Below are 14717 nucleotides of genomic sequence, written 5' to 3'. Positions count from 1 at the left end.
AAACCAAATTTTAGGACTTATTAACTCAAACAAAATAAAAGCTTACTTAGATTAAGAGATCTTTTTAATATAAAGAAAATGACTCCCTGCTGATGTTTCTGTGTCTGCTTTTTCATAGGCAGAACACCCTGCTAATGGACCAGAATGTGGTTATGGCTCTTTTCACCAGCAGTACTGGCTTGATGGGAAGATCATTGCTGTGGGGGTGATAGACATCCTCCCATACTGTGTGTCTTCTGTATATCTGTACTATGATCCTGATTACTCATTTCTGTCTTTGGGTGTCTATTCAGCATTAAGGTAAGACTGCTTTGTACAGTTGTAATGAATTATACCAATTTGTCTATATTTCATTGTGTAATAGGAGAAGTCCCCTTTTGGTAGTATGTTAATTTGTTGGTGCAATAGTCCCATAACTGTATATTAATATTTAAAAGTAACAGTTTTAGGGGGCTGGAGAGATGGCTCAGCAGTTTAAAATACTTCCTGTTCTTTTATAGGATAGGAATTCAGTTGCCAGTACTCTTAGGTAGCTGTTGACAACCATGTGTAACTCCCAACTCCAGAGAACCCCGCTGGCCCTTTTCTTGCCTTTATGGGAACTTGCATATAATATGTGGGCGTGCGTGTGTGTGTGTGTGTGTGTGTGTGTGTGTGTGTGTGTGCGCGTGTGTGCATGCACATGGGTGCTGGGGAGAATAAAATAAACCTTTCTCAAAAAGATAACAGCTTTAGAAATGATGCCATTGTTATATGATAGTTCTCTAGCTCTTAATGTTTTTATATACTCTATGAATATAAGAAATCATTGTGGATTCCTATGAGATTGCTTAGCAGGTAAAGTGCTTTCTGGGTAAGCCCAGTGTTCTGAGTTTCATCTCTAGGACTCATGTAAAGGTGCTAGGATAGAAGTGAGTCTAAAAAGGCCATGGCATAGTCATTCTCTCCACCCCCATCGTACACACATAAGAATAGTAAATATATTTTTCAAAAAGAAACCATGCGTTTGGTTGTTTCACACACACACACACACACACACACACACACACACACACACACGTATGTATGCACGCATATGCTTATATTGACATTGCCTGTTGACATTTTTCTTTATATTAATATATCAACAAACTTTTATTACACAGGTTTGTAACTGATCTCTGTTCTTTATATGAAACAGTTTAAAGGCTAGACTATCTTAGAAGTAGTTAAGGTAGTTAGAGTCAGGCTGTATTTTGGAGAGAGAGCCCAATAACTTAACTAGTTGAGGGTGGCTCATGGATTTGGGTTAGTGGCAGTGCAGTGATCCAAAATATGAGGGGCTGAGAAAACAAGCACCGTCTTGACTAGCCAGTGTTTGGCCCAGAGCTGTTGAGTGTGTTGGCTGTGGTGTGCTGGGATTTGCTTGGATACATACATTCTTTCCTCAGTTTGATTCTTGAAAATTGATTAGTTCTAGGAACAGTAACACTTATTCTGTCAAAGAAACATTTTAAATATTTTTTTGGATAACCTTTCAGAGATTTAAATTTGTACATGAAAAATGAACAGAGTATTCCATCAATTAGTACTTAGGAGGTTGAGATTGGAAGAGTTTGAGGCCAGCCTGGGCTACAAAGCAGATTATGAGATAGGCTACACTACAAAATGAAACCCTAACAGAAGATAAAAGCTCTTGAATGTTATATATCCATTGTTACTATTATAAATAAAAAAAGAACAAGAAAAGAAAACTTTCAAAAGGCAAAAAATGTTCTTCATGCTTTAGAAATTATTAACATTCTCCTATACAGCCTGCTTAACCAGCTGGACAAGTAGGAAAATATTGTGCTAAGATTTATCTTACTACAAATTATAATCACTTCACATATGAGCCTTGCAGTGAAGACTCCATTTCTCTGATTGAGCAGCCCTCATCTATGCTAACAAATAGAGAAGGCATGGAGAGAGGGTGTGCTATCAGTCCTCCCTCTCATTTTAAGGAAATTGTGTATCCACTGTGCTGCACAAAGAGTAATAAATCATATATGCCAAAAGGGCTGTCTGTAAATGCATATATAATTTTTCCTGAAATTTATTGGCTATTAAATTTTTAAAATTTTGTTGTGCTGTTAAAACAGCCCAGATTCCTTGGGCATTATAGGGCATAGTGAATAATATTATAGATACCTTTATTTTATGTCATATTGGTTGTAGATCAGCTCTTTTTCTGAATAAAGTATAAAATCTGAACTTAGAAGTATTTATTTGAAATAATTTAGAGGTTATTGGGGGTACCTCAGTAGTAATAATCATTTTATGTTTTAATTTTTTTTCTCTTAAGAATTGAGTATTTTGATACTTTGCATTAGGTTTTATTTGAAAATTGAAACAAAATTAACTGTATGGTTTGTTTCGGTTTTGTGTTTTTTGTTTGGTTTTTTTTTTGTTTTGTTTTTTGTTTTTTTTTTTGTTTTTTTTTGCAGAGAAATTGCTTTTACTAGACAACTGCATGAGAAAACATCGCAACTCAGCTATTATTACATGGGTTTCTACATTCATTCCTGTCCCAAGATGAGATACAAGGTAATGTCAGTTTCGTGCCTGTGCCAGTTTTCATCACAGAAGATGAATTTTCAGTACAATGTGCATCTTGGGGCACACTTGGTTTGTAGAGTTGGAAATGGATTATTAAGGAGACAATTTTGCTTGCTCATAAGTAGTTCTTTCTGAAGTGAGAGGGATCATAGCCTCCACTGTGCTGACATGTCCATATGCGTTGTTGTTGTGAGATTTAAGGAAGTGTTACAATTTCCTTTTAAAAAGTAGTTGTCAACGGTCTCTTTAGTGAAGGTTGTTGATACTTCTTCAGCGGTAGTGTGGAGCTTCAGAGGATCTGACTGCTTTGCCACTTAGACCATCACTCTTGTCTGCTTCACTGAGGGGTGGTTTGCTCTGAAAATCATAGAAATACAGTGGGGACTTCCCTTTTAAAGAGTGTATTGCAGGTGATGCTGGGCAAGTTGTAGCATAAAACAGAGGTCATGCAGTAGATGGCCTAGGAGGACATGGGGTTTTCTTCCACAGAGTGGAAGAGGAAGGAAGGAGAGGCTCACATGAAGAGTTGGTATGATGGGGAGGCAGGAGTCAGAGTGCCAAACCCATGAGGCCTTCATAGGAGAAAGAACAGGTAGACACTTGGGAGACCTGTCCTGTCTATAAATAGGATCTATTTTTTTCTAAATAATGTGAAACAGTTTAAAAACATGTAAAAGGAAAAACTGTTTACTGTGTGCCCACTACTCTGCAATATCTCATCTGCCTTCTCTTGCCTGTTCTTTCACTCAGTTCCTGCCTTCATCTCCTTCTAAATTATTTTGGAACATACTAAGGATAGCCCCTTTTTGGAAGACAGGGTCTAAATCAGGTGTAGTTGGTCTGGAATTTGATACATGAACCGTGTTAACCTCAAACCCTCGTCTACCTGCCTCCCAAATGCTGTGATTAAAGACATGAGCCACCATGCCAGTCACGGATACCTTTTTAAACTGAAGAATCTAGGACTGCTTACCCCCCCCCCCCCCCCGCTTGTATTTTGAGGTGCTGGGACTAAAACCCAGGACCTTACACATACTAGGTATGTGTTTTACCATGAGTTATACCTGAGCCCCCAAGAATATCCTTTTATTTGTAAATGTTTTAGTGGCTATTTATGAAGCATAAGCACTTTGAAAATGATTACAGTCTTAACACTGCACCTAAAGAGTATCGACAGTGTTTCTAAATATCTTCTATGATACAGTCAGTGATCCTATTTCCTCTTTCATAATCTGCTTCACCATCAGTTTAGTTGACTTAGGACCTGAACAAGGGTTATACATTACCTTTGGTTAATATATTTTAAATCTCTATAATCTATATGTTTTTTTGTTTGTTTTTTACTTTTTTTTCTTCTTCCTGTTCTTTGAAAGAATAATTTACTGGACTTAATAGTTGTGATCTTGACTTTAAAGCTACGAGGTTGAGTATTGAATAGCTGGTGCTTCCATTGTTAGCAGTCCTGGTCTCTAAAAGCAGAACTGACTTCGGTTTCCTCAACCATCATTTCTGTGTTTAGGAATTACTTCTGCAATGTATCCTGGATGCTAAAACTAAATTTGACATTTATATAATAACAGCATTTTATATTCCCCAACCCCAAATTTAAGTATGTCCTATTTATATATTCCAGGTGAAGTCTGTTGATAGTTACCTTCATTTTGTTTCCTAGCTAGCTCATAGTGGCTTTGCTGCATAGTAGATTTTGTGCATATGTGTTCATGTTCCTGTGTGCGTGCATGTATGTGTGTACGTGCATGCACTCAAATGTAATTGCTCAGGTTTTATCCAATTTTTAAAAAATGCAGGTTTCTCATTGGCTTGGATTTTACCCAGAGAGTTTATCTCCAGGGATCTGTCTATCTCTACCTTCCAGCTCAGGAATTGCAAGCATGTGTCACCATGTCTAGTCTGTTTTACTTTATTCTGGGGATCAGACACAGGTTCTCCCTAGCACCTTACCAGCTGAGTCATCTCTCTAGCCCATACGTAGTTTAATACTTAATGAAAACTTATTAATGAATAGAAATGCTAATGAGGAGGAGGGAGCACTAAACAGCTATGTAGGATGGCGAAAAATTCATTTGTTGAGTGTCAGTTTTCACACCTGTAAAGCAGAATGGCTTAGGATGAGATACAGTTGGTTAGTATTGTCGTGTGAATATGTGTTCTTTTCAGTTGGATAGTTAGTTGTACTAACACAAGCACTAAGACTCCCAAGGAGCTTGCTGTTAGCTGGATCTTTTTAATTCAGATGGAAGAGGCTAGTTAGAACTAACTTTGCCTTTCTGTGAAAACATTTAAAGCTGTGAACTCTTCTTGCCATTGCTCAGAGGAAAGTGGTACTGGGCTCCTTCCTCTGTTGATGACGCATGCAAAGGCTCACTTTGTGGATATGGGAATATTGCCTTTGTGCTAACACACATCAAAGATGTTCTGAGGAGTAGTGAATTTCTAAGCCTTCTTGTATCTTCCTACAGCCTAATTTCCTGTCATCCCCTTTACCTCCATTCAGTAAGGTCTTCTAGAAGCAGAGGGTGACAGTGTGAAATGCTGTGGAAACTTGTGTGGAACATGTCCTTTCACTGAACCACTGTATCTCAGCAGACTGCGCAACTAGCACCTTCTAGTGTTTACTGTATTTAAGAATACTACCCAGAGAGTTTTTATTTATACATTATCCTGGTGGCTGGAGAGATGGCTGAGTAGTGAAGAGCACTGGCTGTTCTTCTAGAGGACTTAGCTTTAGTGTTCAGAACCCACATGGTGGCCCACAATCATCCAACACTCCAGTTGAAGAGAATTGAGCATTCTTTTTGGCCTTTCCTGGGACCAGACATGCACATGGTACATGTGTGTACATGTAGGCAGACCATTCATACACATTCATATACATGAAATAAAAGTAAATAAATCTTTAAAAAAAAACCTTGAAATCCTAATTTTTTTTAAAAAAACTGAACAAGGAAACATAAAGACTAGTATTTTCTCATGGGATTTTCTTCCTGGCATTTTGATATGTTTTTGAAATCATGAATCCCAAAGAAAGTCATTTGAAAAGTCAGGAAATTGGGGAAAAGTATATAATTCTTCCATAAAAGTTAAATCTGAAAATTCAACATTAAAGTGTTACTTGTTTGAGAAATCCCTGTATGTCAGGTGGAAGGAAGGTCTAGAGACGTGACTGAGGAAGCTGACAGCTGATGTGGCATTGAAGGAAACAGCACAGGCTGTGGTAGAGGAGGCTGTTTGGTCTAATGAAAGACTCTTGCTTATGGCTGCTGCTGTTACAGTAGGGGATGGAGCTGGTTGTTAACAGTGTAAATAGTGAATGCCAGAAGAGGGCATCGGATCCCTTTATAAATAGTCATGAGCAATAGAATTGAACTCAGATCATCTGGAAGAGTAACCAGTGGGTGCTCTTAACCACTGAGCCATCTCACCAGCACTCTATAAGAAGCAATTTTAAAACACACAGAGTTAGGTAGTACACATCTGTAATCCCAACACTAGGGAACTTGAGGCAAGAAAAATCAGTTTGAGGCTAGGCTGGGCCACACAGTGGATATGATTCAGGCTATCTAGGTCTAGGGTTACACAGCAAGATAATACAAAAGGGAAAAAAAAGAGAAAGAAAAAAAGACAGCCAGTGAGTGAGTGAGAGGGAGTGAGGAGGGGTGTGAATATTAGCCAGTAAAGACTTTAAGACTACGCATGCCGTCTTCAGTTTAGTCCTTAGTCTTTCCACATGGTGGAAAGAGAGCCAGTTCTTCCATTTTTCCTCTGACCTCCTCATGCACACAATGGCAGATGAGTCTTCCATACACATGTACACAATAGATAAAAGTTGTTGTTGTCTTTAAAGAAAAGTGTATAGAGTAATGTACCAAGGAGTAATAAATTTTGGAAGCAAAATCCCATTATAAATTGATAACCTGAAATTAAGATTACATGTAGTACTGCTGACCTACATTCCAAGTGTTAGGTTATCAGAATAGTACCAGTAAGGTTTGCTGGCATTCTCCATTGCTTCAATACTTGGAATAGTATTAACTTAACATTTCTTACTTGTTAAATGTTTTAAAGGTATCTATAATGGTGAGTGAAAATATAACTTGGAGTTCCTAGAATTTTCCATTTCTAGAACCTCCAGGTCAGTGTTTGTTTAGAATTTAGACACTATCAGGACTGTAAAATAAGATAGGCAACAGAGGGTGAATTGGAAGTCAAAAACAAAACAAAACAAAACCCTTTGACTCTTTTTCCATATAATTTGTGTTCATGTTTTATCTTCTAGGGAGAGATGTTTTGTCATGAAGTTGTATCATTAGTGATTTTGTAGATCTCTGTTGTATGTTAGAATTTCTGTGTTAATTTATTTTGTAAATTTAGCTAGCATTTGCCTGGAATCACTGTTTTTGGGCACTTGGGTTTTCAAGAAACTACTGATTTTAATTTTTATATTGTTAGTTCAGATTGTTTCTTAGGGGCTGGGACTTAGATACTGCTCAGTAGGTAAAGTTTCTGCTGAGTAAGCATGGGAGCCTGACTCTGGTATCTAGCACCCATTTAAAGTGCTGGGTGTGGTATGTATATCTGTAACCCCAGTGCTGAGGCACAGGATTGACAGACACTGCGGCTTGCTGACCAGCTAGACCAGTGAACTCCAGGTTTGAAAGGAGATCGTGTCTCAAAAAGTAAGGTGGAGATAAAGGAAAATACCCAAATTCAACCGCCGTCCTCCACACAGCCATGCACTAAGGAAGTTTACAGCTGTATGTATTTTCAAGGCTGTGCATAAAACAGTATACCAAATGTATTTAACTATGCTTGAAGATGCATTAATGGTTTTTTTTTTATTTTCTTGTACAGATTTGTCCAAATTAATAGTACTCTCTATGTATTTGATATATAAAATAATATTATACATATAAAAGCAGATCTGATATTGACAAAATAGTTCTTTTTGCCTGCTTTGTATTACTGAGTAAGAAGCTTTCATAGAATCATGATCAAATGATGATTCTGTCTTTTCCATGTAGAGTTGATTAGAGGTCTTCATGGTCATTGCCTTTTCCCTGCCTATCAGAGCTAGTGTTCACTTGCTTCCCCTAGATGGGACTGGCCTGGTGACTGACTTTCACTGACTAGTGGAGCCCGTGTAAATTGTTGTTTAGGATTTCTGGGCTATAGCCTTGGAGAACCAGCATTTTTTACTTCTATATTTTGAGCCGGGTGTCATGTAAAAGATCCAGCTGCTCTACTGGAGAGAGAGGCCTGTCTGTGATGCCTGAAGCTACCTTGGATAGTTCAGTGCAACTGTATGATTGTTGAATCCAGCAAATCAATAGTTGAACTCTAATCAACAAGGAACTCTTGTAGATTATTTTAGGCTACTGAGTGTTGGGGCAGTTTGCTGCACAACAGTAGATGACAGAAGCATGGTGTTGATATGGAAATCACCCTGTATTGATTGTGTAGGCTCATGTCCTAGAATAAACTGATCTGGGCAGTTGTTATGTTAGCTCAAAGTAAGGGGTTTTGCAAAGCCACTGAGTTTCTCTGTGGTTATACCAGAAATGCTGTGTAGTTAATGAGAGTTCATCTTTATAACTTTTTATTGAAAGCTCTTATTTAGCGAGTCATTGTCACATGTCAACAAATTTTGCTTTTGTTTGAGTTATTAACCATGAAGTCACCATGTGGTCATCTTTATAAACAGCACATGTACATTCTCCTCTCTGCTTATGGCTCCTTAGTTTACAGCGTTTATGTTCCTGAAGATGGTTTGGGTTAAAGATATATTTTTATGTGTATGCCTACATGTATGTCTGTGCATCATGGGTACTTAATGCATGAGGAGGTCAGAGAAGGTGGTGGATCTTCTGAAACTGGAGTTAACAGACAGTTGTGAGTTGCCACGTGGCTGCTTAGAATCGAACCTGGGTCTTCTGGCAGAGCAGCCAGTGCTCTTAACTGCTGACCCATCTCTATAGCCACTACATTTTATTTTTAGTGGTTCATTGGTATAAATGTGTTTCTGTGATATTTATAGTATAACCTCTAGGGTTATGGAGTAAGTCTTTATTTAAAAAAAGCTCTTTCAGCTTTTGTTCAGATTTTTACTTTGTTTATGGTGAATCATAATTTATTTTTTTTGTTGTTTTCCTTCTAATTCCATCTTTGGTGTGTTATTTTCTAAATTCCTTTATTAATTCACATCTCAATATTTATCCTTCTCTATGTATATTCATTTTCCTTCTATGCTAAAAAGATTTACTTCAAAAATTTTACTTACTTTGCTAAAGCTTTTCAAAAAAGCATTTTCCAAATCCTTACTATTTACATATTAAGCTTACATTATTTTTTTCTTTTTACCTGTTTTTGATATATTTTAAAATGACTTGATTACTTTTGAATGTAAAGATGGAGTATACTGAAGTTAGGCATAACTTAAAATACTTTGCTCAATTTTAAGTCTCAGTGAGTGCTGCTGAGAGGCTGTTGTGTAGTCTGAAAGGGGTGTTTTGATGAAGTTCTTCAAGCAGACATGTATGCAGGCCAGAGTCAACAGTGATTTCAAGCTGTCTTCTTTGGTGTCATGACATGGCCAGACATCAGTAGAAACACCAGAAGGGCTCTGAAATAGCAGAAAAGAAACAAAGGGCTAATTCATCTTTGAGCAGTTCTCCTTATACTGAATGCCTCAGCTGGACTGTGGGCAGACAGAACCCCTGGAATTCTACAGGACTTTGCCCACAAGAAGGTTTTGGCATTACTGTTACAAAAGCTTCTATAAAAATGTCAATTGCCGTTAACAGAGCTGTGTTAGCAAAATCCTGTGCTACTGAAACCCCTGAGCTTCAAAGTTTCTTGACCAAACAGGCCAGCAAATGTTATTTTACTACAGTTAGCAGCCCAGGGTCTTACATGTGGGTACATGTGGTAGTGACTTTTTCCTATTGCTGGACTGAAAGAAATACAAATGATCTCATCGGTTGACCACAGCACAGAACAAAATACTGAATTCTTTTGATTCAGCATCTTTTTTCTTTTTAATGTCAACTGTCCAATGGATTAGACATAGCAAAACAAATCACTACAGAATATTTTAGTAAGGGATTTCGATGCCTCCTAGAGGCACTGGGAGGTAAAGAATCTGGTACTCATCACAAAATTATGTTTCTAAAATTGTCCCAAGTGAAGACATGTGACACATTGGAACCAAAAGTAGTTCCTTGAGGGTCATCTGGATTAAGCTTCTCATTACACATGAGAAAATTAAGATCAAGATGGCTGATTTGACTTACCCAGTGTTTGCATTATCTCACATTTATTTTTGCAACATAAGGGAGCATCTAAACCAAAGATGACTGTGGTTAAAAGCACTTGTTGCTCTTGTGGTAGAAGACCTGAGCATGATTCCCCAGCATCCACCTCAGGCAGCCTACTGCCATCTGCAACTCAGCTCGAAGGGATTAAATGTCATTTCTGGCCCCTCAGGCACTCCTGTGCACATGGAACAGCCCCACACATACCCATTTACAACAATAAAGATAAATCCATTGAAAAAGAATTGGAGTTCATATAAATAGTTATTATTTATCGGATTTTTGATAATTACATGTTTTTCATTTTGGCTATTCTAAAATGCTTCAATTATTAATTTAGTTTTACATTTATTATTTGTTTGTGTGAGTGCACATGAATGTCACAGCACATGAGAGGGCAGAGAAACCTTGTACAGATTTGTTCTCCCCTTCCATCATGTGGGTTTGGAGTCTAGAACCCAGGTGGTCAGGCATTGTAACAAGTACCTTTACCCACTGAGCTAACTACTTTTTAAAGTTAAATACTAATTGGGAAAATCACTCCTTTTAATCATATGCCATATTATTTACTTTTATCACCTCTTTGCAATGAAATAAAATGTTTGGAGGTAGTACATAATTCTTAACCTTAAAAAAAAAAAAAAATCAGTAGTCTATAGCTTTGGAAAAATACTAGTGCCTGAACTTTATCCTGACCTATTAAAGAAGAGTGCTTGCTTCCTTCCTCTATGTGACACAGTCACTCTTTTTCTTTGCCCACAAACTTATTGCCTCTGAGCTCCTTGCATTGGAAATTATAGCAGAACTATCTTGGATCCCCCAGAGATATAAATAATGACACAGAGGCTTTTAAATATTTTTATGCTTAGGCTTTTTGCTAGTCATTCTCCTGACTACTCTAAACTTAACTAACCCTCACACTACCCGCTCTAACTCTGCTCTGCTCTGGTCAGTTCACTGACCTCCATGTCCCTGGCAAATCTCCTGCTTCTGCCTCTTCTCCCAGTGTGCCTCTCTCTGCCCGGAAGTTCTGCCCTCTACTTTTTGCCCAGCCAATGGCTCTCAGTTCTTTTTATAGCCAATCAGATACAATTCTAGATTGTTTCTAGGCTAGTAAGAACGAATGACTATTTACAAAATATGAAACCTGTGATGGATCTTAGAAGTAACAATACCAGGATTCTACCAGCATTTAGCTCTCCGCCAGTACAGGATCAACAATTGGATATACAGAGACACACCTTCATACAATGTATCCCAACAAGAAATGTTTTCCCTTCTTGTGTCAGGGTGGTGCTTTCTTTCTAAACCAAACTTGTGCCACAACTATCATAGCTCACAACTATCTGTGACTCCAGTTCCAGGCATCTGACACTCTTTTCTGGCTTCTGTAGGTAACAGGCATGCACACGTTACACAGTATATTCCAGGTAGAACATATATACATAAAATAAGATTAAAAATTTAAAAGTTGAGTTGTTTTAAAGAAGTACAAGTTTATGAATGTTAATTTAACTTTTTTAGTTTATGGTATATCTCTATTATCCATAGAGGCCATCCAAGATCCTCAGAGAATGGTAGAAACTACAGATAACACAGAAACTTTTATTTTTTCCTATGCATACATATCTGTGACAAACTTGGTAATTTGTAATTTAGGTATAATGTTACCCGGGGTGGAAAGGTGACATAAAGTGCTTGCTATGCAAGCCTGGTAATTTGAGCTGGATCCCTGAAATTCATGTAAAGGTGGAAAGAGAGACCAACTCCATGAAGTTTGTCCTCTGACCTCTGCTGTGACACTGCCCCACCATCATGTATTTGACCACATGCGCTCAACACACTCACAGATAGTAACATCAACTAGTACTAAGGGCAGAGATTCTGTCAGCATGCTATATAGTAAGTGATGGGTAAATGGTTCTATTAAAAACAGCTTACCACACTTTTACCTTTCGCATTAGAGGACGAACTTGACAGCTTTTCTTTGGTGTGTTTGAATTGCCAGCATCACCTTTGTGCTTAAGGGCCATTAGTGAGTAAAATGGGGTTACTTGGATGCAGCAAATGCTTCTGGGATAGTCTTATACCCAGAGACTACCACATAGTAACTAATGGGCGGGTAGCATTGGGTATTCTGTAGACAGATGGATGATTTATGTCCCATTAGAGCAAAACAAGATGGCTTGATATTTTGTCATGGTACTTAGACTAGCACACCATTATAAATTTCTTCTGGAATTTTCTTTGTTTTCTTGTTAACCACAGGTAACTGAAATTTTGGAAAGTGAAACCATGGATGGGTGTGAGCACTGTTATATAGTATCCTATCTGGCTTCTGTCGTTAGCAGTAAAGCCAGCTTTTTTCCTTCCCTCTGTCCTGGCAGGGTACTCTGTCGTAGCTTAGGCCTTCAGATACAGAGAGAGGTTATTCTTAACCTCTTCAGCTTTCCTCATACAAGTAGGCCATCTGAAGACAGTGTGGTGGCACATGCTTGTAATCCAGGCACTTGGGAGGCAGCTAATATGTGACAGCATGAATCAAGAATCAAAGATAATCCTCAGCTACATGGGAAGTTTGAGAACAGCCAAGTTATCTGAAACTGTTCCAAAAAACAAAAACAAACAAACAAACAAAACCAAAACCATTAACAAAAAGATAGAAACTTTGTGAGATATTTTTTATACTAAATGATTTGCTTGTTTGATTTGAGGATCTTGCTGTGTAGCGCAGTCCTCAACTCCCTGTGTAATCCTGACTGGCCTCCAATTTGCAATCTTTATATCTTAGTCTTCTGTGTGCTAGCTCTAAAAGTATATACCTGCCACATCTACATTTAATGCATTCAAATGCCTTATTGTCAACCTTTTTGTTATCAACAAACTTTGAGCAGCATAATTATCTTGGCAATTCAACAGAAAGTTAGAAGTGCTAGTGCTAAGAAGCAAGGTTCCTACTGCTAGGAGGGCCTTCAGCAATTCCTGCCCGGCCTCCAACTCTGTCATTTGTGTGTGGCCTGAGACATGTGTTATTTAAAGATGACTTATGTAGTATACGGGAATCGTTTTGCTAGGAATCTGTATTTCATGTGGTTCTCTTAAATCCAAGTTTCTTTGCTTGGTCTTTAAGGGTTTATTCCTGATTCTTACCTGTTTGCCTTGAGGAGTATTATTATGCAAGTGTGCTTCCTTATTCTCTTTCTACCAGTGCATTGCAGTTACTTTATAGTTAATCTGTAACCCATTTAACTTACTGTAATCCTTCAGTTGGTTTCCCAACTCCCCCCCCCCCCGTTATGTTTGCCCTTTTACTCAGATGTATTCTATTAGCTACACGTTTTTTTCCTGAGAAAAATTGCTATTCCATAGACTCTGGTGAAGAAAATGTTGCCTTGACTCTAGGTCACCATTCTTGGAGATGAGGGTACCTCACCCAAAGGCTGCAGCTATTTTAGGGTAGAATGGCTCACCATTAAACCTTTGGCTCTTCAGACGGCCCCTCCTTCAGTTTCTGTCCCACACTTGGTCTCCATATTTGCTCCCTTGAGTATTTTGTTGCTCCTTCTAAGTAGGACTGAGGCATCCATACTTGGTCTTCTTTCTTCACGAGCTTCATGTGGTCTGTGAGTTGAATCTTGGCTATTTCAAGCTTTTGGGCTAATATTCACATATCAGTGAGTAAATACCATGTGTGTTCTTTTGTGTTTGGGTTACCTCACTCAGGATAATATTTTAAGGGGCACATCCTCATAGAAGCAGGAGGAGGGGGGATGGGATAGGGGTTCCTGGGTGATGGGGGGAATGGGGTAAGGGGATAAAATCTGAAATGTAAATATAATATCCAATAAAAAATAAAATTAAAATTAAAAAAACAAACAAACAAAAAACCCTTTGGCTCTTGCAGAGTAGATGAACAAAACTGTGAGACCCTCTTCTTTAGAGATAATGCTGGGATTGAACTGTGAAGAGGATCCATAGTTACAGTGAGGACATTCAAAAGGAGAAAAAGCAAGCAAAATGCCATTAGGTTTTCTAACCATGCAAATTTGAACATTGTAGAAAACTTTTGTTACAAGACACATTATCTAGAGAGTAGAGACCTTGGCTTTCTTTTAAAAAAAGAAAGGGTTTTCAAAGGGGCCAGTGAATAAGAAGATAATCAAGATGAGAGAACCTTCGATGGCAGGGGAAGCAAAAGCTGAGAGTTAGTAGCAGGTGAAAACACAAATCGGAGCTTCCTGCTGCTGAGCGGACATAAATAACTGCTTGCCAATTTTTGAGTATTATTTTGGATCCATGAAGCTTTTGTCTAGCTTGGTTTCCTCTTGCTAGATGTCTGAACTCTCAGGGGACCTGACTCTGTAGCTAGTATTTCTATGCTTGTCTCTATAAGCATAGATATAAAATAGTGTGTTCTGTTTACATATTAGGATGAGCTTCTTAAGGGGATCATGAGTGAATTTGTTTTTGTCCTCAAGCAAAGGCTACTTTAACAACCTTGTCTGCCAGCAGGAGATGTGCTTTAAGGGGAATAGCAGATAAGGCAGATCTTGCTTCTTTTTCCCAGGGTGCTAAGTATCTGTGACCAGCACCACTTTATCTGCCTGATGTTGAGTGATTAGTGGGGAGGAAGGAGCTTGGTAAAAGTGAATTTTAATCTCCTCCTTCATATTATGTCACAGAATGGGTAGCATACATCATGCTCTTCTGCTCAGTTCCATAGGACAAAAGCTGCCTCAGGAAAGACATTCTTGCAGTTATGGGCATGCCAGTTGAACTGCTCTTTAATTTGAATGCATAATTTTTACC

General features: G+C 38.2%; 1 protein-coding gene across 9 annotated transcripts in view; it reads left to right on the top strand.

Moving 5' to 3' along the window:
* The window catches only part of Ate1 (arginyltransferase 1), a 103849-nt gene that overhangs the window by 48305 nt on the left and 40827 nt on the right, over positions 1 to 14717 (top strand). For all 9 annotated transcript variants that reach the window (XM_034506398.2, XM_034506406.2, XM_076911591.1 and 6 more), the window contains 2 exons: positions 119 to 300; positions 2466 to 2565. In XM_034506398.2, the coding sequence (XP_034362289.1) occupies positions 119 to 300; positions 2466 to 2565 (282 nt within the window). The remainder of the gene's footprint in view (positions 1 to 118; positions 301 to 2465; positions 2566 to 14717) is intronic.

Source organism: Arvicanthis niloticus, chromosome 1 (genome assembly GCF_011762505.2).
Source record: "Arvicanthis niloticus isolate mArvNil1 chromosome 1, mArvNil1.pat.X, whole genome shotgun sequence".
NCBI classification, from domain to species: Eukaryota; Metazoa; Chordata; class Mammalia; order Rodentia; family Muridae; genus Arvicanthis; species Arvicanthis niloticus.
The sequence above is the reverse complement of the archived record's forward strand: the minus strand, read 5'-3'. Positions and strand labels throughout refer to the sequence as shown.